This window comes from Phaenicophaeus curvirostris, chromosome 18, assembly GCF_032191515.1.
Source record: "Phaenicophaeus curvirostris isolate KB17595 chromosome 18, BPBGC_Pcur_1.0, whole genome shotgun sequence".
NCBI classification, from domain to species: domain Eukaryota; kingdom Metazoa; phylum Chordata; class Aves; order Cuculiformes; family Cuculidae; genus Phaenicophaeus; species Phaenicophaeus curvirostris.
Genome location: NC_091409.1, coordinates 4,473,459 through 4,500,969, shown reverse-complemented (window position 1 = coordinate 4,500,969; position 27,511 = coordinate 4,473,459). Strand labels below are relative to the sequence as shown.

At 38.4% G+C, this 27,511-nt stretch overlaps 1 protein-coding gene across 2 annotated transcripts in view; it reads right to left on the bottom strand.

Moving 5' to 3' along the window:
- The window catches only part of GNAS (GNAS complex locus), a 139,199-nt gene that overhangs the window by 38,798 nt on the left and 72,890 nt on the right, over positions 1–27,511 (bottom strand). For both annotated transcript variants that reach the window (XM_069871872.1, XM_069871873.1), the window contains exons 3-4: positions 13,300–13,354; positions 13,099–13,218 (exon numbers count right to left, since the gene is read on the bottom strand). In XM_069871872.1, the coding sequence (XP_069727973.1) occupies positions 13,099–13,218; positions 13,300–13,354 (175 nt within the window). The remainder of the gene's footprint in view (positions 1–13,098; positions 13,219–13,299; positions 13,355–27,511) is intronic.

Genomic DNA, 27,511 nt, shown 5'->3' with positions numbered 1-27,511 from the left:
CACTGTAAAATTCTGTTCCACTGTCTTTTAAAGAGATCATCAAGTTTATATATAGTATTAGATGTAACTTTTCAGTTTGTTCCCTGCTTTTTACAAACTGCTAATGAACAAAAAGAACAGTTAAATTTCTTTTGTGAGTAGATAAGAAGATTTCACTTGATTTGTAGATTGTACGACTACTTGCTGTTCAAGGAAGCAAAACATGAATTACAATTGTAATTCCAGCTCTCAGTTTTCTTTCTCCTATTGCTGGAATTGCTTTCATTTTGAAGGTTTCCAATTTTTTGGCAGTTGGGGACTGGCAGTGACCTTCAGTTTTCAACTGTGTCACAGCATAGTGAGGAAAATATCTTTCCAAAGCAAAAAGGAGCAGGAAGAGAAAGTAAAGAGAGGGAGGACTATCTGGGATCTCAATGTATTTGAATGAAACCCATTTCGGGGTGGCTTTATTAATTTATTTTTTAAAGTAACAACAGTTCAACAGAACATCTTGTACCTCACTGGACTTATTATTACACGGCTGAAAAATTGAACTGTTAATTGTATGAGATTTTTTTTTTCTGAAACAGCACCTGATTGAAATGGAAATACATCAATTAAATTTCCCATCTAATCAAGGTAACTTACACCAGACTTCATACAGTTAATTGAACTATTTGACAGAGAAACGGTTCTAAAATAGACATCTACTTCAAACTGTGGTCATCATCTACCAAGCCAGTTATCTCCAATTATAGCCCCAAATACTCATCCTGCATTACAGCAAGTAAACAATTAGGCAAGTTTGCAGAAAATACAATAAAACATAAAACTTCTTAATCACCTACATTTGAAGTGAAAAGAGGCAATGTTTTAGTGAAAAGAGTCACAGCACAGTAAAGCTCTGCCACAAAAATCTGATATAAACCCCCTTCCTCACTACTACTCATCCCTTTCCCACTACAGTTATGACATTCTGGTGGAGAAATGATATAAAGCAACAGTTTCCAACAATTTATGATCTCGATCATACCTCGTGGAAAAGCATTTGGAACAGTTTCTGCAACCAGACTCTTAAAATGGGATGAAAAGTAAATCCAGTTCCTGGCCCTAGCATAAACACATCGATAATAAAAAGCCTAGGATTTAGTGTAACAGAACTGTTACATATAGTTCAGAAGAGTCCTCCCTGTGTTTTAAGAGTAGTTCTTAACTTCCAAGGAAAGATATGGATTACAATAACAGGATAATGATCAGTGTTTGTGCCTTGCTAGGCCAAATTAGCAATAAAATACTTAATATTGCCTTTATGTCTGTCCTGCTAATCTGAACTATGACCAGAGATACTTGAGCAGTGTTTTCAGTATGGTTATTAACTGTCCGTGTGGGATGGAAAAAGACTTTAAGTCCACATTCTTTGAACTTTTTATTGGCATTTCAAAATCAGGATCTACAGGGAGCAAGGAGTAATAGATTACTATGCTAAGACACAGTGGGGTTTTAGGTGTGTGTTTCGTTTATCTGTTTCTTTTGTTGTTGTTGTTTTTGTTTGGTTGGTTTTGCTTCATTTTTGAAACTGAAATACATGACTTGTGATAGCCAAGCATGAAGGCCGTTTATTAATAAGCAACCATTTGTCTTTAGGTCACAGCAAACATCTCCACACGTTTGGGGACTGATGCTGACCCAGCTTACACAATTGTAAACTAGGAAGGTGTTCACCAGTGAAAAGCTGGAACCAGCCTTATCGAGTTCCATTCTAGCTTTGTTAGAAGCCTATTAACACTAGAGACTGATTGTGGAATTAAGACATAGCAGCTAGTTGCGAAAAGCCAGATTCTCCCTCTCCCCAATACACCTACACTAACCACAATTCTGAAATAATATTTAAGAAGAAGAATAACACAAGAAATCCTCAGCATCCCATTTGAATCATGAAGCGCAGCCTGGGGCTACTCTGGGGGAAGGCAAGCAAAACCACAGGATTTGTTACATATTTAGGTAAAACAGGGACTTCAGAAGCCATTAAAAATCAAGTCAGCAACAGAGTAGCTTTTTTGAGTTAAACAGGTCTAATTTGTATAAGATCTCTAAAAATAATGAGTTAGGAAACAAATTAACCAAAAGTACCAGGCAAATTTCCTGAAAAGAAATAGCCAGCAAACTAGTCCTTACATGTCTGGTTCTTGTTGCCATAACACTGATTCATTTGCTGGCACATTCTAATATAACAGGCTCTAGAGCAGCAGCAACACAGATTTCTCTTGCTCTATAAAATGGAACTCCTAACAAAATAGCTAAAATAAACAAATGATACTAAATAACAATTTGGTTTGAGATGTCATCCCACAATAAACAGGATCTAAATATTAAGTTCCAAACGATTCATTATATTTACAAAGTATGGTCACACTACCCGTTCTTGCCCTATGCAAACTTACCACTGAAAAGAAAAAAGTCAAGTTATGTCATTTTCCATTAAAAAAAAATGCTGCAGTTCCACAAAACACACCCAAAATCCTGTTTAAACTACAGCTGAAGCTGTGTAAGGCAACAGAAGTCAACACGAGTGAGGACAGCACAGCATCACCAAGGAAGGTGAGAAGTGAATTCTTCCTAAGAATTATGTCAAGATTGTAGCGTTCATTTACCACCAGGCCAGACTTCATGCTTGCCAAAACGCTAACACAACCCTAAAGAGGAAGCAATCCTTGCGTAGAACACTTGGGGAAAACAACGCCGACAACACAAATCTGAACAGAACAGAACTTGGTTTTGAATGTGCTCAGGCTGAGCAGGGGCACAGTATGAATTCCAGGCACAATCCCTAACTAACAAGCTAAACTTTGAAACTCTTAAGAACCACTGACTGGGTAAACCTTCTCTGGTCTTACTTAGATAACTGAAGTATCATAACCTGCTGGTAGCGAGGAAGCCTAATCTCTCACCATAACACAACACCACAATATTTACAAACTCGTATTTATGTGAAAAGAAACATATTTCAGTATTAATGTTTTGTTTATTATAAAACACTCTCTCCACCTGCTGAAAGTTTCCCAACACAATGAATCAATAGGCAACATTTGTAAATTGCCTGTATTCACCTACAGAAATCTGTGCAGACCTCTAGAGAAAAAAACCATCAGCAGATCTCATCAGGTAAAAGATGCTTGGAAAACAGTACTTTGCTCCAGAAAGATACTTACTGACACAATTCTGGATCAGAAAAGGGGCAAAGCAGAGTCTAATCAAGTTAAGAATCTACTATATTAGAAAATTTTGACAAACTGAATTAATGGCAGCAGGTAAGCCATGGTTTTATTAAAATTCAAACCTGAGAAAGTGTTGAAGAACTTGGAGGTTGAGCATTTTGGTTATTAAAATAAAAAAAAATTCTCAGGAGATAAACTCCAGGTCTGGGAAAAATTAAGGAACCAAGACTGGCTTCTGAGAGGCATTCTAAAAGGATAAAATATCGGTAGAAAATGAAAAACTGGACATACCGTCCACAAGGTTTTGTTCCCTCCTGATATAAAAATACTCAAAAGACTTTTAAAAAAATGTTTACGAAACAATGTTTTATCAGCATTAGGACGCTGGCAGGGAGAAACACTGGCACAGTTCTTGCCACTGTGACATCATGTTCACATAAAAACCTTAGCAGAGACGTTCAACATTACCTCTTCTTTGAGGAATATAATGTAGGGTGGATCTGTCATTGCAACAGCTTATTTACTAATTCCAGCAAAAGTCAATGCCATTCAAAAAAGCCCTTACCTACTAGAAGGTGTGTACGACCGTTACACAATGTTGTGGTTAAAACTGGGATTCAGTTCCTGGGCAAAGTTCACTGTCCCATGGAGTTGCACATTTCACGATAAGAGTTGTATATAGGTCATCCACTTACAAACCTGATGACTAAAGGTCAAATCAAACCAGCTTGTAACTGTAAAACTGTATTTCAGAGGATGTTTGCTTCCGGATGCGTTCAGCTTTTAAAAATAACAACTGACCATTGGTTTCAAACCCTTTTACAAACCTACTCTGCAGGAGGCGCGTGAACTTTACTTTCATGGCAGTCAGGCAGTTCTGCTGCATTCCACTAACAAACCATATTGGAACAAGACAAGGTCAGGGGACAGCAGGGCAGCACAGTGCACCCCAAGACAAACGACACTAACCGATTTTCTCCTTCCAGGATAGGTAAATATACGACAAATTGATTTATTTTTCAGTGCTCATATCTGAAATCAAGTGATCGCTACTGACTGCAAGGCCACTCAGTGAGGGAAACTAATGGTATTTTGTCATCCTCCCTGTGTTTGGGCAGGGACACTAGAATGTGTTAGAATCTGTCAAATCAGACAGTTTAATAAGCTGCTTACTTGAACAGGGAAACATCTGCATTCCTAATGGTGTGAACAAGTGTTAATTATTGCTTGCTATTTTAGGGAAAATATGCTGATGATATCACAAAGGAAACGCATACCTACAAATAGTTGAAGATACTCTCCAGTTACTGGCACGTGTCCAGAGCTGAACACAAAACTCTTTGGGAGAGGCTGGAGTATTCAGCACTTCCAATACCTCAACCAGAAATACTTTCAGCAAGGATTCAGTCTCATTGTCAATAGTTTATCATGCTTAGAAAAGAAGGAAAGATGCTGAAACATCTCGTGTGTCTGCTTACAGTACCTTCACATTTCTAGTAGCACAAACTAAACTGGAAAGGAACTTCTTTTAGGCAGGGCTTTGGCTAAGAAGGAAGGTGAGAAATTTCCTCTGAGCCTTAAATTAGGGTTTGGAAAATATATTTGATACTATGTCATTTTGTTACTTGTTGTGTAATAAGTATATAATGAACTTAAGACAAATGGTCAAATTAAATGACCTGTTACCTTACCCAGTACTAAGAACAAACGCTGCTTTAAACAGTGGGTTGAACCCGGACCAGACTGCAATTTTGTTGCCCCCTTTCAGGCTGGAAACTAAACTCCTATTTTTGCCAGAAGTTTCCACCAAGACAAAAAGGTGAAAGATAAAACAGTTTCTCCTCATTCTAAATTCTGACAGATCCCAAGGACGGATCACTAATCACCTTACAATCTTTCCGAAGAAGCAGAATCTGTATTCATAAGACTCCTAATAAGAAGAGATGCTTGCCTCGAGCAAACACGATCCCTTTAACAGCCTTGGCAGTCTACAGGCACAACAGGTCTGTGGCAGGACCACAGCTCGGAGTCACACACAGCAAACACAAGCAAATAGCTGCTCACCCACACAACAAGCTCTCACCAACTGCCATTCGAGTTTGACAAAGGGACAAGTCATAAAAGAAGAACTTCATAAACTAACGGCACACTCCTTGTGGCTCTGCTCCATGTAAAAGTAGGAAGTCAGAGATGTTCATCCTTCACTCATCTGACATGCTGTAAATTAAATTAAAATACCAAAGTCATTATTTTTTTAGAAGTATGTTTACCACCACATTTCCAAGTCTTTGTACGTTACAGAATTTTTATGCCCAAAGGCACGTTTTGTTGTACACCCAAAAAGCACGTTCACAGGGCAACCTGCACGTGTCTCTTAGTCTCATTACAGACTCTCACAGAAACTCTTCTCAAGCCACTGCAATACCAGGCAGGTAAAACTGTATTACATCTCTGCGTACAACCTTTTGTGATAGTCTCTTACTGTGATTAAAACCAGAAAATCCTTAAGAATTTCTATATTAAATTTGTGCCTATTTCCTGTTTAATTCAGCTGACAGCTCTTCTATTTCAACAGAAATTGAATTAATCTGTTCTTGTTCTTTAAGGCTGCTCTGAGAAAAAAAAAAAAGACGTATCAAGAGAAATTAAGTCATGACTTCTTCACATAAATTTTTAAACATGAACTTACAAACCTATAAATACGGGATGGTGGGAATTTACAGGATCAAAATACATATGCAGAATAAAGCATTAGCGTTTACTTCAAATGCTAATCAAATAAATTAATAACAAGACAAAATATAGGGTGGGTTTTTTTGTACTATACAAACAACTGCACTACAGAAAAGATGTGCAGATAATGCCATTGTGTAAATCGTGGACTGCAGATTATCCAATTTAAGGAAATACTTCACGGGATTTCAAATTAACTACACGGACACTTCAGTGAAAGCACCGCAGAATTCAAAGGGTACATTCCTTTAATTATCTAGCCAAAAGTATTTTCACTTCATGCACAGAATACGTTTTATTTTACTGCGTGTAACAAACTTAAGTGTAAGAAGTAACAGCAACCCCATTTTCACTGCAGTTAGAGACTGTTACTGGCAATAATATCTGGATCACCAGAAGGTGGGACAAGAGTTGTTGCTGCAGATGCTGCCACATTTAAGCACCGAATCAGTGCTTAAACTACAGCAGCAAACAAATCAAGAGATTAATCACTGTACGGAGAAGCAATGCTGATTAGTAAAGCTGCTTAGCTCTTACATTTCATCTCATTTCTGTTCACAGAAGTGAGATGGGAGACTGGCCTTTTATTCTTTTTTTTTTTAAAATACATGTGTACTCATTATTTAGGCCGTATTGAAAGTCAAGGTACTGTAATATTACTGTTCTTCTGGAAGACTGGCCTAAATATGTAACTTTATTTAATACGGGCTTCACAATTTATAAAATTACTCCTACCGAGATACTGCCAATTGATAGCTTTCTACTCCCTTCAGATAAACAGATTCTCAAGATTTTTCCTACAAATGAAAACTCAAGAAGAAAAAAACCTCTAAACCAAGATGGAAACCAGGAGACTTAACATGTATTTGAGGAAAATCAATTTTTCATTACTAGACAGCAGGATAAATAAAATGTTGTATTAAAATACTAACTGCTGACTTAAATTATCAGAATCAAACCTACTATGCATAATATTTAAATTGGTATTTCTCAAAGCTTCATGCTCATTAGTTGGCATCCACAGTCAGTGTGTGTTACTTTGGCTAAACAGATCAATAAGCCTTAAGTGGATGCAAGCAATTTGATAATTCTCCATGTTTTTAAATGATTTTTTACATTCTTTATTTCATCACCAGCCAGGCAGTGCCACTTTCTTGTTGTTACGTTTTCTTTTTCCCCATCAGTTTTGTTTTAGATGGAGAACAAAGTTCTATGTTAATGAACAAAACCAGCACATTAACTTCATTTATTTAATAAGTAATTCTAGCTGGACGCAGGAAGTATAGAAAAATAAGACCAAAATACATTTTTTTTAAAAGAAGCTTTTTTAACGCAGTTGGTAAATTAAGCAATTGTTTCCAGTCACCACTGCACTCTGCTCTGAGGAGGCAATGAGTTCATACTTTTCAACTATACTTTTTCTTTTTTTTCCAGTTTTAATCTGAAACTAACCTATATTTACTGTCTGACATCCAATTACTGAATGGTATAGCAAACTATATGAACTAGAGTGATTAGTTTTTCTACAGTATGCTACAAATGGTTTATTCATTTCAAAAAATCCCAAGTTCCTGTCTAGTAGGTGCTTTGATTTCTGGAAAACTTCAGCAGTCAAAACATACACAGCACAAATAGTTTTTACTTAATTTAAACAGCTTTAGCCTTAGATGTAAAAAGAACGAACTTCCCACATTAAAGTGTATCTACTATACTTGCACATGCTCTTTCTATTTGTACATTTTACTAAATAATTACTTTCTCCTTTGTAAATAAAAAAGCCTTTGCATAACTCATGCATGCTCCCACAGAAATCCCGAAGACTTTATTGTTTTGTGGACCCAAAGAAAACAGGACTGGTAACATGGATGGTACTAAAAGCTGCACCGAATTCACCTATCAGCTGGTCACAGCCACACACATCCCAGAGTGGGAGTGTCTTTTGCAACCCGTTTGTAAGAATAAAACATTCAGATATCCATCCATTTGGTGGACAAAACCCAGAGATTTCAGCAGATTAATTTGTTAATAATTACTAGTTATACATCTTTTAATTATGAGAAACTGAAATGAAGTCAAGCAGCTGTCTACCTCAGTCCCTTTACTAAAAGGCGCCTTCAAAAGAACTCTTTACTTAACCTGTATTCAAGAATTTATTTCTGCTATTAAGGGTTAGGAAAAGCAGCTTTATTTAAGTCCTGTTAAACTCTGATCAGGTAAACTCAATTGGATTATCTACAAGTCCATTTAGATGGAGCTACTCTGCATAGATAAGATAATGGAGATTTAAAAAAAGAGTAAGTAAAGATTATTTCATAGGAGGTACTATCACATCACTCTGCTGGTACTGTTTGCAATGCTCCTCCCATTCCTTTCTGTTAACTACATTAACATTCTTGAGTTAAAAATACTTCATGTATCCACATTTTCTACCAATTTTGCACCTCAAGATGCATATCCAAGATGCAGATTTATTGCTGTTTTACAGATAACAAGATACATAGGGCATTAAAAAAAGAAAAAAGTATAAAGGACACTGGGTGACTTGTCCAAAACCATAAAGAGAGTCTGGACAAGAAAGAGCAAGAGCCTGAAATTTCTTGCTGTGATAGCTACCCAAATTCACACAATATTACCCAGACGTCCAAAAGGTTTTGTCTCCCAGATTCCCACAGGTCCCCACCAGAGACAATGTTTTGCTACCTCCATACCCCCAAATCTGTGACATTCCAGAGAGCCTCATGGGATATGTCCCCTCCTTAGAGCGAATGTTTGTCACTGCATTATAAAGCTAGCGATGCTGTCAAACCAGAACAGCTCTCCCCTTCATCCATGATGTATTTAGACAGGAATAATCATATATCTATCATTATACACATCAGGGTGATTATCTACAGGGACAGAAAATTTTCTTCTATTGCTTACATAATTACGGAACACTTTTGGCAGTGAAGAGACCCTAGATGACATCTTTTCTTACCAAGACTACATCATCTTGTTATTTTCTTGAAGATTTTGGTGTTAAAACTATTTTAAGGACTCCTACCTGCACCTCTGACCCTGCCGCGCATTAACATACTACACAATTTGTAGCACGCTGCCTATGGGCCATGTTGTAAACCAGCCCTCAAAACTGATCCCTGTTAAAAATAACCTCCCCAAAATAGAAGAGAGAAGGAGTAAGGGTTACCAGGGTTATTTTCAACCTGGATTGGTTCAATGGTCTGATTTACGCTGGGGACCTAGTGGAGGTTTTTTTGGCACATCATGGTGTGGAGGAGCGGGAAGGGATGGCTGTGGGCAGAGGGGATGCTAAGCTGGCTTTGAGGCTGAAGCCAGCATGCGGTAAAGCTCGGCCTCAAAGACACCACTCAGAAACCATAAAAAAACCATTCAGTAGCACTGGCAGCGGGACATTCAAAATAACTACAACGGAGCAGTGTAATAAAAAATAAACCAGGACCAAAAAACCTGCAGACAATTTCACCAACACCCTAAAATCGATCCCTTCTCTTCTAAGCATTCCTTTTCCTACATCTAGGGAGCTACTGGCTGGAATGATTCCCCAATTATTTTGCTAATATTCCAATTGTACAGTTTAGTTTTTTGAATACAATCTTTCTGAAGTTACGGTATTTTCTAGAGAAACCTTTCTCAGCTGAATCCAGATCAATTAATAATGGGCAACTGTAAATAGTGCTATTTGGAATGCTTCATTAAAATCAGAGAATTACATAGGGACTGTGATCCAAAATAGATAGAAATTATCTGGCAGCTTGGTTCAAATTGGTTGATCACGGAAAGAGAATGTTCATAGAACATGAACACTTCCTTTCCTCTTTTGAAAGTAAGAGCAAAAAGAAAGGGATGAGAAAACAGCCACTATTATAGTTGGTACTAGGGATGGAGAAAATATCACAACCACTACCTGGTGTGCAGAACAGGAATAAATATCCCCTCTGAAACTCCTCTGGGTTCTACCCAATGTCATATACAGTATGGTGAAGCAACATGGAAAGGCTACAAAAGCAACTGCAGATTTGATCTGCTGATCACCAGCACGATTACACGGACAGAATTCCTTTCAGTAAGTGCTACCCTTTTCCTTTCACCACATGCTACTATTTGTTTCAAGAAATCTAATTGCTTAATACCAAGTGTGCTGAAATAACATCTCCAACATACTAATTTTTTAGTTGTAAAGGGAATGTGTAACCTAGCATTCCACTGTAGCAGCATTATTTTTAACTCAATACAATATGCTTTACACAAATGACACGCATCTCCTGTAAGTCAGAAACTGCAAAGCAAACAGATGGAGATGCAGACTAAGAAAAGGATTAGAATATCACAGTACAAAAGTTTCTCTTTGCATCCTAGATACATACAGCCAGACCCCTATACTACGATCACACTGTAGAGGTCCTGTGTTCTTCCTTTTACTTTCTTCTGCCTTTCACATTACGTAAAATTCTTCACTGAAACGGTCATTAGGCAATGGAACAGTCTGCCCAGGGAGGTGGTTGACTCGCCTTCCCTGGAGGTGTTTAAGGTGCAGGTGGATGAGGTACTGAGGGGCATGGTTTAGAGACTGGTGAGAATGGTTGGACTCGATGATCCGGTGGGTCTCTTCCAACCTGGTGACTCTGTGATTCTATAGTCTTGCTGTTAGGAAACTTGAATGCTAGCTCCATCTGTTCAACAGGTAATGATAAACACAGATTTTGATGTGTATTTGAACTTCATTTAAACTACTACTTCTTATACAGAAGAGGGATGAGGCCTCATGTTCTAAAGATCTCCTGCAGTTGGAGAAGAAATTACACAATCCTGGTGATAAATTGTTGTCTGTAGATCATCTTCTGTAGATCTGGCTAAATTAATGCTTAGGAAAAGATGAATATATAGAAGTACTGAAGAATCATGTATTTTTGATGTGATGCTCTGAGAGTTACCATTTAGGGACATCCTAGATCTTAACTGGATTCGAAACATGCAATTAACATGTAGGTTGTTTTTCAGGTATCAACAGGACTACAACCTACATGCAGACAAACTCAGAAATCAGATAAGACATTAGCTCATATAATCACTGGAACAGAGGGAGCCAACAATACTCCTTCAAAATGAGTGGCTAATGTACATCCAGTTCAAAACCTCAACCCTATAAACATTTACATATGAAATAGTTACTCACGCCACTGAAGCTAGCCCCTATTCAGTGTTACGCACACACCTAAACCTCTGCAGACTCGGGACTTAAAAATACAATGCACTTGCTCAGAGAAGAAAAACTAGTTTTAGTTGAGCACTGAAGTTGTGTCATTCAACATATCAAAGACTCTTAATTGAACTTGAAATTATTTTTGGACCTGCTAAGTATATTTCTATTGCTTTAGACATGAAGGACTTGCTACCATGTATCCTACCAGAGATAATACATGCTGAATATTAATTTTTATATAAAGACCAGTAAACCACACACACACACTTGGCTTATTCTCTTCCCACTACACAATAACTCCTTACTTTTGGGGAGTGAAGGAAAAAAAAAAAAACAAAATTACTGCATTCCAAGAAAAAAACCTTCCTAGGTAGAATAGACAAGGAAAATCAAGTCTTTCCGTGTGAGGTAGGCCACAGGAACTTGTTACAGCATTGTCACAGATAACAACCTGAACTATCACAAAACAATGGGCAGTAAGAGAGCTGCCGGCTCCCATCCAGTTCAAGAGTACACAGGGTGGAGGAAGAAGCTGCTGTATTTTCTCTTGAGAATTCTCCTAAAACTATCTTCAAAGCATGATATTTTTTTGCTTGCCATTCCCCTTCCTCCCCAGCAGGAGAGATCATCCCTAAAGTGATGAAATATTCCTATGAATAACACTGACAAGTATCAAAATTAAAGAGATGCCAAGTTAAAAATCTCAAAGCCTCTAATTTATGTAAGATTCTTTATGACACATGACTAATGTTACCTTTTACGTGCTACAAAAGAATCCTACACCCATCTCCATAACCTGTCTATGCCTGCTGCACTTCAAAAATCACTGGGTTTCGAGATGACAACACCAGTATTTCCAAAAAACTGCCAGTAGCATATGACTTTTGCCTTGTACACAAAGTATGTGTTCTTGGTTGGTTGTTTTTTTCTCTTAATAAAGGCTGATTGGAGCAGAAAAATTCCCAGAAGCAGCAACAGTTGCAAAAGGTAACTCTCACTGGCTCCACAGACTGCTTATTCTATAATGTCTATAAATCAAGAGTTACAAAAACCTTGCTGTGATGGCAACTATCCCACATCTTGCTACTATTAGCACTTGCACTGTTCTCTCATGCACTTGGGACTGTCCACTGCCGGGAATAAAATTGATGTAAATGAATCATGATCTTGATTCCTCATCATAATTCCTATCCTCAGCCCTCTGGAATGCTGCACAGAATACAAGCTTCAAATCCTTTCAGTATTACTGCAAGTATGATGTGCTTTACAATAATTAATATAAATATCTTCTCAGTGTTTTAAGAATTCAGTATTTGCAAAGTGTATTTTCATTGTCTTCTGCTACCAGCCTGGTTGAGATATGGCAGAGATTAATCACAGCGAGTGGGCACACTGTTGTACCATCAACCAAATAATTACACTTCCTGCATTTACTCTAGGACTGCTGGTATTTTGAATGATTAACCAGGACTGCGAAGGCTGGGGCAAGGACGTGGAGTGTGGAGCCTTCGCAGAAAGCCTGGCTGACACCGCTGTTGGAGAACATGTCTGAGTCAGCAAGAAAACTCTACTATTCCTCCAAAAGAGAAAAATACACTATCACTAAATGCCAGCTGATCATTGACAGAGTGCCATGCGTACTCCACTCCTTTTGGGCAGGGCAATTCCCAACAATACGCAAACATTACTGCCAGCACTGTCCATCTCAACTCTGTGGCCGATTATTTAAGTTGAGGACAAGAAAAGAAACAAGGGTCTCTGTTCAGAAACGATCAGCTTGAACATTCTCGCTGCGCTGCTATGTGCTTTTTTAGCACTGACTGAAGACACCTACTGCAGTAATTCCCAAAAGAACAGCTCGCTGGTTTGTCCAAGTTTAAACAACAGTGCAGTGAAATATAACCGTTTGCAAATAAGCATGACTGCAGCCAATTCGAATTATTTACTTACCGGGGGGAAATCAAAGTCTATCTGGTTAGCTAAATTTAAGATGTAGTCGATTCGAAACTGGTTCTCTGGATTGGCTAGTTCAACTGGAGGCGCCAAATTGCCCATTGCTGTCACTATTGTCTGCAAAGAAAAAAAACCAAAATATTGCAGTGTCTGAAAAGCTAGATTTGAGTACTTAAGAACAATAGCTCGTAAGCTTACCTCTATAGCTTCTTTAATATTGTTTTTAATATCCTGAATTTTCATTTTCTTCTCCCTGTAATAAAAACCACATGATTAAATTTATAAGCCATAAAAGCAGAACATACTTACGAAACAGAATGTGAACTTGAAAAGTGTGCTATCAAGATGGCATTGCTAACACTGAATAAAGTGCTCTCGGCCACGAATGCTTCTGCAGATAGACTTGATTAAATAGCTCATAACTTTCCTACTTAAACAGTAAACATCTCTTTGTATCCCAAAGTCAATATCCAATTACGCTTAAATAAAAACTTACTGCAGTCTTAGACTGGGACTAAGACATTCTGAAAAATCAAATATATTTTGATTCATTTGAATGCAAAATACTAGAAACACATGGATGTTGTTTACAAAAGCATGAACTGGAAACTAGTACAGAAGAAAATGGATACATTGTTAAAAGTAAAGACAAATGAAAGGAGACTAAAGAACCCCATAGTAAAACAACAAAAAAACCCAAACAAACCTAAAGCACGAAAACAATTTAACAGCAGAAAAAGGTAGAACACAGAATTCAGCCTGGGAGAGACACCCAAACTAACAGTTCGGACATAAAATCTAGAATAAATAACAAAGGGCTAATACAAATATGTAAAATTACCTTCAAACTACAAGTTGAGGAGTAGGCTAGACAACTGTAACTACTTGGAATGTTGCATACGAGCACTATCATTTGGGATTAAATGCAGCCAAACTAAAAAGCATAACAGGCTTAAGCAAGTCAGAGCGTAAACCACTGCCTCTACTCTAGCTGTACTGTATTTTCTGTCAAACTTGACAACAGGCATTTTCACTGCTAAACAGAGCGATCACATGAAATGCACGATCAAACGTTTGGTGTAACCAGGAATTAACACCCTGAAGGTATTACTAGTATTGAGCCTGAACTGTAACTTAATTGTAATGCGCTATGACAGAATTCTTACATTATTAAAATGTCTTGCTAAACACAATATAAAATTAATACTTAGAGGTAAACCAAGCTAGCCATATAATTATTAAGAAACCTCACCTGAATTGCCTAAATGTCTTTTTAATCGTCAAACTGTTTTTAGAGAACATTTGCATTATCTGAACATTTATATAAACTATTTTTAATATTTATTTGAAAACTAACATTTTCCAGCACAGCATCCCAGAGACTTGAAACTATCAACAGTACAGTTTCTTTTTTTACCCTTTAAAAGGCACTGCTCATGCTTTCAGTTTACAGAAAACAGCTTGAAAGCCTCAATTTACTGCGTTAATGAAGTACTCATATTGCAAATGTTTTTTATCACTTTTTGCTTTCAATAATTATTCACAATCAACAACGAAAACGAAACTGAAAGCACAGTCACCAATCAAGAATGCAGAAGAACAGCAGGAAAAAAAAAAGTACTGCTTAAATAACAAGGCAGACACAGACGCCCAAGAGTGGTGGAAATTAGAGTTATCTAACGAAAGATAAATGCAAGTTTTGTAAATGACAGTCAAGGCAAACCACTGCGCCAGCCAGCCACACGTTGCGCTGCCTTTCTGATAGCGACGTAGAGGATCTTACTGTACATTCGCCAGTTGTGAACGCGTGACTGCGATTCAGATGCTGCTTTTACAGATGGAAAGCAAACAGCAGCATCAAATCATATTTGGGATGACTTAGCTGTGTGCAGGACATGGCTGAATCAGCAGCAGAACTCTACCTAATACCCAATTATCCCTGAACATCAGCTCCTCCTCACTGACTACCACAGGTATTCTAAGAAGTGGGGGCAGGGTGAGGAAGAGCAGTGAAGCTTCATGGAAAATGAAAATCATCAATAAGCTGATGTCAATTCTTGGATGCCGCAGACTTCTTGACCTAGCTACAGATCACCTTATTCCTGAAGACTACCTGTTTTTTGCTTTAGGGATTTGGCACCGCTGATGGGAACAAGGCAGTGAGCCAGGAAAGGCCAAAAGCACTGAACCAAGGGAAATAAATAAGACAGGAACAGAGGAAAGACTGAGGCCTTTTCACCCTCTTCCTTCCAATCCTCAGTGCTTTCGATTGCCACACGTCTTATGATACTCTCCATTCCACAACCCAAAACGTACAGTAGACATATAGTCAGTGTACATACAGATGCAAAAACATCACTCACTTTCTGTTTTTTTAAAAACGATTATTTATTTTAAAAAATGTAAACAATGGTCTGAAAGCAGGAAATGTTTATCAATGCAGTGTGAGCAATTTGCCTGGCTTGATTTTGCCTCCAGCTTTCAGCTAGGTCTTGAAGGTAATGAACGCATATCTAGATTCCACCCCACTGATATCAAAAGGGCAAGTGATAGGCTGAAAGTCAAGGGAGGTACCAGTATTTTTAAAGGATTAAGCGAAGAAATAAGCTTCAGTCATTTTGCTTTGTTTTGGAACGTCATTAGAAAGACAGAAGTTTAGAAAGGCATCAGTGTTGTTTTGGGGAGGTGGGTGTTTGCTGTTTTTTTTAAAGCAAACTGCAGTTCCGTTCTCTCCCCTGGACACTTGCAGGTGGTTGTCTCGAAGCATCAGCTAAGCGCACATTTACCTGACTCTTCCATACCATACAATAAAACACATTATTTCCATCACAGGCTTTGGTCAAGCTTTCACATTTACACCTCTTCACTGATCCTCATGCCACCAGTAGCACAGCAAAGTGATAATGAACACGGAGTGATGTAAAACTCCAGCAATTAACTGCTTGATAACCATCATCATCTTTACAACAAGAACACTCATAGTTCCTATTTCTGGTTTTGTTGCCATGGCCCTATAGCATGCCCAGTAAACAAGGAATCCTGTTACACAGCAATGAATGTATCAAGTCATTTTGTGTTTGTAATGTTTACTAAGCATGAATTTTCCATGACAATTAGATGCTTTATTCTTCTGGAACTCAACATGTTCATCGCTCACTCATCCAACAGCTTCTAACTCCTCTTCAAAAACAGAAAGGTGAAACTCACTTTATCCAGGGACTAACAAAGTGCAGTAAACAAAAGCTAAGCCCCACCTCTGCTGTCCCTTCCCTCTGCCAGAACTGTCTGTGAGAAATCCCAGCCACGTTGCGCCTCAATTTCCAAAAGTAACTGAACTTTATTTTCCCAACCACAAAGACTGAACATTCAACTTCGAAACAGATTCTTCCTTTTTTCTTTCTTATTCCTAGGTGCTGGCATGATTGGTAAAACTACAAAAGAAAAAAAGCTGAGCTTCCAAAACGTTTTCCTTCGGAACAGACTGAGCAGGCTGGGAACGGCACCGTGCGATCCCGGCTAATGAGTGACGGATGTCTCTGCGGGGCTGTGCTGTATCTTTAGATGCCATGGGTTAATAAGGTCATATTTTTAATCTTGTTTAAAACTTCTGCTTAGGCTGTGCAGGGTAGGCCAAACAAAGCATTACACTCTATTAGTTGAGGATTATAAGAAAAATCTCAAATCCTGCTGTTTTCAATATTTAAATGGGCCAAAGCAAAGCTTTCAGGAAAACTAATAAAGTCTATTTTAAGTCCTATAAAAAAAGATGACATTTCAATTCAAATAACATGAAATTAGAATGACATCAAAGGTCAGGAAAATCAAATATTCCTTGAAAACAAACCTAATGAGTATATAGTAGGGAACTTCTCCACCTGTGGCTGAGGTTTACTATTAAAATGGCAACATTTTTACTCAGATTTCATCCAATCGTGTTGAATGAATATTTAAACAAACAGATCATCAGAAAGTAAACTAATTTATTTTAATGCTCATTTCTGGTTTATCTTCCAGAAAATATGAATAACTATTATTTGGAACTTGGAAAAAATTAATTTAAAGTTCAAAAAGAATGTTCTGAAGGACTGAGGATTCAGCTCACCCAGTATAAACATCTCACAAGTAGAAATGTATAAAAAATACAGTGCTGAAATTAACGGCAAAATCAAAACATGTTAAAGAATTTAAATTAGAAAAAAGAAGAAAGATACCCATGATGACATTGCACTACCATTTTAACATATGTCAACTATCTAAGTTAGCGGGGAAACCCTCCCCACATCTCCTCCAAATCCCTGATTCTACAGGAAACATCACACTTTAAATATAGGAATATTTTAGGAGCCAGACATTAGACGTGTCATGAAGAACATTGTGAAGAGGTAAATTTAATGCCATGGGATGCATCATCTCAGCGAAAGTAAAAATATGCAACAGAAAAAGGCTTTTAATGAAGCTAAGTTATGATTACCAATTAATCCCACTGTGAACACGGCCTGGAACATGAATCTTAAAAGTGTGAACACAAAATATTGGAACAAACTATGCATATTGAGGATATAAACGCTACCTTTCATTTTCCAGAAGTGTCAGTTTCTTTCCCAACCTGTCTTAACACACAGCTTTCTATGTACAGCCTTAGCGTAATAAATAATGCCACAAAATGGTTTGCAATTTAATAGGGTGTACACATTATTTCACCACAAGCAGCCCTGCCCAGAATCCTGACAGGTATGTAAAAGCACGTGGCACAAGGACACCAGCTGAAAATGTCTGGCTTTGTATTATATAATAACCCCCCAAAACAGGTTTAAATGTTCTTTATTAATTATGTTCCCTTTTTATCATTAGTTCTCAGGGTGCTGCCGCAAATAAAACAAGGCAGAAAGTATCCTTTAAACTTGGGTTGCAAAACATACATGCCTGGAGAGTATACAGAGACCATTTTAATAGGGCATATTAAAACATAATCATACAATGGTAATAGAGAGCATTAGCCTTTGTCTTCTTTACAAGATTGTGAACAGCCCGGCTTCTGTCACCTTTGGTGATCGGTATAAAGCATAAATTACCTTTATTTCTGAAGCACTGTCAAACTTCACTCACTCTTGAGCTTGCTAACGTAACAACCTTCTCTAGTACAAAGCTTCCCCTGCCTCTGCGCAGCACTGCCAGTTGAGGGAATCAATTTGCAAGTGTAAAAGCCAGATAAAAATTTTACTAAACAATTGATTTCCCCCTTGTTTTTTAAAGAACACAATGTTGTTGTATTCCACCACAGGGGCATCTTGGTTTACTGTCAGGTATCACCAACAAATGTGAGTGCACAAGGAGGTAGCAATGGGCTGTCCCCTTCCTGCTCACCCTCTAAAACCCATTTCAATTACTGAACACAAATGAAAATTAATGCACCAATTTAATTTTGAAACACATGCACTTGACAGGCATATGGGCTCTAAACACAGCCGTTCATCCAGAGATGGCGTCTTTGACGCAGTAAAACATGCTCATGGATTTCATAAACATTCCATAAAATCTGCATTAAAATTTGTTTACTGCACCCTATGGGAGTTAACAGGAACACAAACAGCACTACCTGCCAATCCACCTCATAAAAACAGAGCAGCACAGTCAACATCTACAGACACAAGACCACAAGCAAGGAAATTCAATTAAGATTTTGCTACCAATCCACATTACAAAAATTCTGTGGTACTTCACGATTCAACAATAAGATAAATTTGGTTTAGCAGCCTGGGTTATTTCTAACAGAACAACATGGCAATTATCTCTAAATATAACAGCTAGGATGGCAAACAGGGCAGAGGCCAAGTAAGGGGCACTTGAAAACAGGGGGGAAATAGGTGCCCAGAATGTTCAGATCGAAGCTGAAACAATTCATCTCAGACCTATGACAAAGCACCATTTTGCAGATAAAACGGCTAAAACGCAATAGCAAAACCCACCGAGTATCTTTTGCAAATCAAACTCTTCATTTATATCACATCAGTAATCCTGCTAACCTCAAAGAGATTTTCTATTTTGCACTATTGAAGAACAAAAAGGAGGAGCAGAGGCGGGACCGGGGGGTAGGAGCCACCAGTCCACGGCTGCGCAGCAGGAACTCTGCACAGCTTTCAAGCAGGAAATCAGATTTAGTTGGGTCCTCGCTTGCAGCTGAATTGAAAGAGGTTTCCTAATCACATTAACACTATTCTTGATCACTCTGTCACCTTGTAAGATGAAATAAAGTCACCCAAAGGCAGAGCTGGCTGACCAGATGTAATCTAAAGCGCTCTACACAGTCAGTGCCACGCGGCAACACTGACCATGGACATAGCAGGCATCTCACTGGGAACAACAGACCTCGCTGGATGCAGAAACATACTTTCCCTTTCCTGTTGCCATGCTCTTCCTCTTACATCATCTTTCCCTCCCAAGACCTACTTCACTGTGAAGACACCTGGTTTTACTTCTTTAAGATTCTGGGTAACAACACATTGTACCATCCAGCTACCAAAGATGATTTACTGTGAGAAGAAATAATATCCGACAGACTATTCACTTACTCTGTGAACAGCACCTTTTGGAAAAAGAAAAACCCAACAGGTGGAATAATTTTGTCATGATATACTTTGATATAAAGACAGAGTTAAAAACTATGTTGCACACATCTAATTGTGACCTAAATTATTTGGGAGAACCTAGTTTGCAAAATCAGTCACACACACAATGCAATATACAGAACAGACAATTAATACAGGTCTTCCACAAGTTCCCTTTAAACACTGCAAAGAGCACTATGAACTGCTTTACCATCTAACTGGTGATTTCCATCACACAGGTTATTAAAATCCAGATTTCAAAAGAAAGCTGGCTTTGTGAAAAACCTCACATATGTCAATGTTTCCATGTAAACAATCAGCACAACATTCCCACTGAAAACCTCAGAAAAAAAAAAAAATCTTGTGAAAGTACTGTTAGATTTCAAAAGCTGTAGTTGTGTATTTATGCTTCTAGAAAGTATATGAATCTATTATGTCTGTGCATGTAAACTGCATTTTTAGAACATAAGAGTAACTAAATATTGGACTGAGCACACCTGAAAATCTGTCCCTTCGGGATCCAGGCTAGTGCACCGAGAGGCAGGTGTAATACAGCACATAAAGCAAGGTGCTGACAACTTTGGCTCTAATCCATCAAAGCACTTAAGCACATGTTTAATTTTAAGCACATGAGTAATTCTATCAACTTTAATAGGGCTACTCATGGTTTAAGTACTGTGATGGATGGGGGCCAGAATGCACAGAACCTTTAAGAATGCTGCATGGCCTATATTATATGAAGAAAAACCAGCAATTTTCCACTGAACAATCAAGTTACAAAAGCTTTGGAAGCAAAATTTACCCTAAGTTGAACACAGCTCTGCTTATGTAAACACACAGATGCAGGTTATTGCACAGTCTTTGAAGATAAAAGACGATGCATGTTCTCATGTGCAAGATGTCCACATACCTTTAGTCTGCCCTTCTTTTTCTCTGACAGCTGTGTTAGGGCTGTATGTCACCTAGTCCCATTGCACTTTGCTTTGAAACTGGAGGGATCACAGGTAAGCAGTCTTAGGCAGGAAAGACCAAAACTTAGTTACGAGTTATAATTCTTAAATAATATGCTACCAGATGCAGTTTGAAAACATCAGTACCACAGCCTTTCAAACGTAGGCTTGCCTGTATAGATACCAGCGTAATACAGCTTCAACCAGAACTGGCTTAATAGTTCAGTAACATCAATTATCCTAGATATTCAAAACTGTACACATGCCTCACTCGTACACATGCAATATATGGCAAACTCAGATAGTTTTAAGTAAACACATGATTTCTTCAAAATATCTTATACAGTCAACATTAAGGACCTTAAAAACCCCAATACCTGCACTACAAATTTCTAGCTTAGAAGAGTCTCTGTAAATCAGAGGTGAGTTACGCGATTACATGATGTCTAAACCATTCACTAGGAAATTCTGGAACTTGTTTTACCTGAATACGGCTCCCAAAATTGTTACCAAGTCTTAACATCTTTCTAAAAAAGGAAGAGAATGGAATAATTTGAAAAATCCTTTGCAGGCATTTTCCAGGAGATCAGATCAGTCTCACTAAACAACAACACACCAGAGTCATCCAGCATGATCCTCACACTCCAGAAACATTTCAGTGATACAGCCACATTGTCCCAAATGTACACTAATTTTTACAGCTTCTAATATAATATCAAGTAAAATCTGCTCTGATACAAACAATGGAGAAGTCAAAGTCAATTAAATGATCCCTGCACCCAGGGACCAACTAACCCCGATACCAAAGGCAACGTTATTTCTGTCTGCTTAGTGCCAAATCCCCAGCCAATAACAAACGCGGGAGAGAAACGTATGGCAAACCGGGAAACAGATCTCTTCTGCAAACATTTTAAGAATTCCAAACTCTTTCCTCCCTTCAGAGTGGAATAAGATTGAAGCCAAGCATTATCTTTCCTTCCCCATGGTATCACATAAGAATCCCATAGGGTATAAACCCAAAGCTGCTAGGTAACCTGCTCTACTTTTCTTGCGGTGTAAGTCAGGGGCGCTCAAAACTTCTTTTGAAGAGCAGGGAAAATGAAGACCACGCAAGACCAGCGGTTATGGGTCTGTCTTGGTTCTAACGCCGCCTCAGACCTTTAAACTAAAATTTATTCCCTTCCTGATTGCTACTACTCAGAATTTGGTACAGTACAGGTTTTGCTCTGACTGTTCCTAATAGAACCTAAACCACAGCTCTTCCACTCCTTGATTTGTCAACAAGTACAACTGAGAATAAATGTGTGGTTAACCTTGGGGTTTGCTATTCCCACTTCCCTCCCTTCCTCTTGTTCCTTCTTTTTTTCTCGATTTTTTTACTTGTTGGTGAACACGCAGCAAAGAGAACACAAAAATAAAAAGCTTCAGTGTGGATCATGTTTTCTCAGTTATCTCCAGCAAGGGAATTATACACTACTACTTATTAGATGGAATTTATAGAAAATTAAGTACACTACTAGGGGGCTTTAAAATTCCCTTAAATACAATTCAAAAAGAGAATGCTTGGATCTGTCACTGCAGAGCCTCTAATTTTTGCCAGAATTCTCAGCTTATTAAAACAGTGTGTCTAGTGTGGGACATCAAAACATTTTGTAGAGCTACTACTGGCAACAGTTTTAATAATGATTTTGACAATTTCTAACTTTAAAAGATTTTTAGGTAATCGCAGTAGTTTTTTATTATTATTTTTGTACAACAAATGAGTTTATCTCTGTCTTCTAGTACTTCTACTTCACTGCGTACATCCGTCACAGCCGCACTGCGTGAGAGCACAAGCTTATTATCCCTGTAGATAACGGAATGGAGGTAAAGTGACTGTGGCTCCAAAAGGCAATTCACAATAGCTATGACAGAAGTAAGCTTTTCTCCAAAACCAGTCAGGAGATCAGCACATCATATTAGGCTCCAGAAACAAAAAAAGCAAAGTAAACTAAGAAAACATGACACACCACGCCTCCAAAAAACCTACATGGAATTACTCTTCTCTGAGCAAATTCCTCAGCATCACACACAACTCCCAAAGAAGGTCATCTTTATTTCATGTTAATACGTCCAATGCTTTTACCACATTCCCCCATCTTTAAAACAAGAAATGTACTTTCACCTTCTGAAATCCACTCAGCCCTTACCGTTTCCAGCAATATACTGGTTCATCAAGGCCCCGTTACTCATGCACTCTGCTTCTGTTCCAAACTGGAGTTCAGAACAGTTTCTTCTTCTACTGTGAGGACTGGGAACTGAACAAGACTCAAAACGGGACTGAGCAGAGAGCAGGGAAACTCTTGCACAGTCCTATCATCATTTTAAAAGAAATTTCAGCAGCAAAAAAGCTTGTTGGCCTAAACCAACACCTGCTTTTCCTTAGGGTATCCTCTCCTTCACTGTGTGACATTCATCCCTCCGCACAGTGACTGCAACTCCAAAGCTGTTCTAACACCTCCTGTAACCCCACCTGAGCAACACTTTCCTCTTGAACAGAAAACTTTATCTTCTAGATTAGCATGTTCCAATCCTAAAGCTCTGAGGTACAGTAACGTTGGCTCAGTTAGAGCAGGTCATTCATATCAAGTTAAGGCTGCCCCAACATAAAAGAAAAAGGTATAGTTTATGTCTGCAAAGTGAACAGCCAGAGTATTCATGTTTCCTACACAGCTCATGGGAAACTTTTGTCATTGCTAGTCTTAACTGAGTCAAGGAAGCACAGACTCTCCTGATACAAAAGGATAAACATTAAAATCTCATTTCTGATATTTCAAACCTCCTATTGTTGCAACCAACACCTGTCTCCTGAAACTGTAAAATTACAGGAGGAAAGGTTTCCATTTCACATTACTTGTGCAACTGCCAGAGGATCTGGACAACCAATTTCACATCCTGCAAAAATTCTCTGTTTTAGTCCCTCATAAAGTAACAGTAATAAAAAAATCACTTAAAGAAATTGTGATCTTAAGAAAGGCAGTCTCCAAGTACAGCCAAATTAAACGTTAAACTTAGTCTGAACTAAATTAAAACTGTAGCTATTACCAGGGTTTCCTCATATGCTCAGTAAAGCTCAATGTATTTACACACAGATGCCTTGATACACTTCTGTAAGCAAAGCCATTCTCTTAACAGCCCAAGAACTAACACAAATTATTCAATTATAATCAAGTTCGCATGCAAAACAGATCAACCATGCCAAATTTCAAAGCCAGCACTGCAAAGAGTAAGCATAAGGAAAAAGTGCAAATAATCAATTTTGTGCATTAAAAAAATTCTCCCAAAGCAAAACTAAACTGATCTCAAAAGGCCACACCAGACTGGTACCAAGCCTGAACTCTGATCTTTCACTACTATTTACCTCTGATGGCCTGGATTTTTCAGTTCTGCAGAGTTTATGTAAGTGTTTTTATAAACCATTCCTTGTGTCCACGCTTTAAGAAAAAAAAATTGCAATACTTATTCATGTATGTAATTGCAACCAGAACAGAAGAGGACAGCAAACCCATGCAGAACCACCACTCTGCCCATGCTGGATCAGCAGAAGTAATCTAGAAACTGCATGGCAGAGCATAGTACCCTGTGTTAATGCTGTAACCACTGCTGTCTGCAACCACCTGTACAAACAGTACACTTGAACAGAGTAAAACAACACTTATGTGGGGTTTAATTGTTGCCCTGCACTCCTCCCCTCCCACCTGGGAGGAGATGGGAGAGGAGCTGCCAGGTGCTGCCAGCATGGGGGACCCTCAAACATCTGGACAAGAACTGCTTTGCTAGTACGAAGAAGACTCATCCCATGAGATGCCACCCCCAAGTTATAATCCATTTAAAAAGCCAGGCAAAAGCTGGTCTTCTACTGCAGTTTGCAAGATTACGTTCTATTTTCTACCTAGACTGGAAGGAAACGTAGAAAAGTGAATAAAAGTCAAATACGTAAAGAGCTCCCAACAGTAACACGAAGGTTTTTCTGAAAGCAGTCTGACAAGAAGTATTGCCCAGAGTTCAACGTATATTAGGCAACAGCTGCCTTCGAAGTATCACACTGATTTCTATAATTATATTTAATATGATATGAAATCTTCTCATTTCTTTTCCAGTTATTACAAGATTTGCACTACCAGAAATGAAGATGATATAAGAAAAATATTTGGAAATAAACATCAAATATTACCAGGCAACAACAACAAAATACCCTGACTTCCTTCCAAGCACAGATAGAGTCATCATCACATTAAACTCATCAGTGAGATCCTTCAGCCAGCATCAGGGAGCACTGTTTCGGGCAACAGGTCCCACCTACCTGCCCTTCTTGCTGGCCTGACTTTGGAAGACACTATCAACTGAAGCACATCAAAAATACTTGTTTTCCTTCCAGTCACCTAGGGTGCTATTCACTGAAAAGTCAAGAACCAGTTTATGGAAAGACGCGCAAATTTCTGTACTGCTGCTTCTGAAGTAACGCCGCTCTGGATTAAGTCAATCTACTTTAAACTGTATGACAAGTTAACTGGCAAAATGATTTAGTAAACAAATTGCATATATTTAATAGGAAAAAAAAAAATCTTCCTTCAGTAGAGAGGAGCTGTAGAAACAGGTCTGAAAACACAATACGCGTTTCCCTTACCTGAGTATTCTATTTCCCCTTGTGCCCATTCATTTAAGCTGTGTAGTAAGAGAACAATAGTTCCACAGTTCCATTTTACGGCCCCTTCGCTGTGCTGCAGGGAGCTATTTTTAGCTACAGAAGCTGAAGTGAACACAGTACACACGGATGGGCTTTAGGAATCCAGTTCGGATGGACTCCTGAACTCCTCCAAAGTTAGCCCTGAACAGACGGGTAGATACCAAAAAAACTCTCCTCTCCGGTTCTTGCCTCATGTGCCTTACAAAACCTGCTCCTGTGCCAGGCAGCCGAATCTGACGAGACAGTCCTTTCTCAGCATTTACTTAAAGCTGGCAGGGTAGTATTTCCACACGAGTTTCCTCTTATGCAGATTACTTCCCAACAAACACCAAGAGGCTGAGCCTTTGCTCCTTGTGAAGTTATTTATATACAAACTAATCACAAAGTAGACACAGAGCCTCTGCAACTTGGTTCACCACCTCCTTAGTTCCTGTTAGTGTAAACCTAAGCCTGAGTGTGTGAAGTATAAAAGAGAAGATCTCAACAACTACTCAAGGTAACAGACAGGCTGTTGAAAAGAAACATCACCAAAATTAAAGTTTTTGCCACTTAAAGTAACAATATGAAATCCCAAACGTATCAGGTAAAACACAAACCCATACTTATTTATTTTTTAAAATCTGCTTAGGAAATGCTGTTTCTAGAAGGAAGGAACGTTCCCCACAGGCCACAACCTGCCACGATCCAGGATTTCCAGGGAACTCTGTTTTTAGCACCAGGAGGGTTCATTTAACCAGGAAGGTACCATTTAGAATCAGGAAGGTTTGCTGATATTTTGGACAAACGTTCTGATTCCAGTTTAGCACCTTCTGCAATGTAACACAAATTAACTGGAAAAATGCCAAACAGGTCTCCTTGAGAAGCCTGCAGGTCAAAATGGATACAGTGAAGAAACTTTCAATTTACTGTACTCAACATCTACATATCTTTAGACCCAACCAGTAAAAAGAATGACCTTTTATGGAGCTTAAAATTGGAAATTAATTATACCTGAATAAGCACATTTATTATCATTTCCCCAGATAAAAGGGAAGTTATACTGCTGTAATTTAAGTCAAACTATGACAATGGCACAATTATCATGTCCTGGCCCTGACCTGACATTTTTAAATGGTAACAGAAAAGAAGAAGACACAGTTCATACTGACAGTATATAATAAATTAGAATATTATGCCAAAAGACTTAAGTGAAAAATAATTTGCTGATACCTAGTACATCAGCTAGAATATATAGCACTCCACTATAATTGTCCTATTACTTTCACAGCATATGGTCTTTTAAATATTAATAATATTGTTTAAATGAGAAACTTACACACAGCTGAAGAAAATAATCTCAGGAGAGTGTTTATACTGCTAGAAGCTATAACACTTCAAATTACTTAAACAGTGTTGCTTGGGCACAATTATTGATCCAACCAGCTGCTACCTTGGATGCAACAAATGCATAGCAAAAGCATCAAGGATCTGGAGATAACGTGGTTCCATCTGAACCTGATGAACCTCAGCAGCACTCCAGCAAATGTGGAGGTATTAACCAGGCAGCACCACTGATTTGTGAGATTTGCACTCTATTCATGGACAATTAAATTAAAAAAAAAAAAGGAAACCAAGAAACTTCAAAGGAAAAAGAGGACTTACAGGATTATTCAAGTACCAGTCTTCTTAAGAAGCAGAAAAACATATGGAATGTGACTTAACTTCAAAACTTGTTATGAATCTCACTATTTGGAGTTCCTAAACTGCCGGTGGCAGAATCTGGCAAGAGACCTGAAGACAAATCACTGCAAATCTCTCTCTTACGCTTTTCTCCTGATTCTCTACAAGTGACACTTCTGAGATGGTATGGCACTACACAGGCCAAGATGGCTTTGCCAGTAAGTTGAATTGAAAAAAAAATAATTCTAAAATATATTATTTATAATATATGTATAAAACAGACTAGGTAAACACACGTGGGCTGTAGGAGCTAGGACCACCCTGCCAGGGCCGGTGGATCCCGCTGCCTCCTGGCCCCGCAAGCTGCTCTTCTGCCAGGCACCTCCCCAGCTACTGGGAGGAGAAAGGGAAGGCTGTACCCCACTTTAGTAATCACTAACCTGAAGCAAGAAAGACAAGGCTTTCCTCAG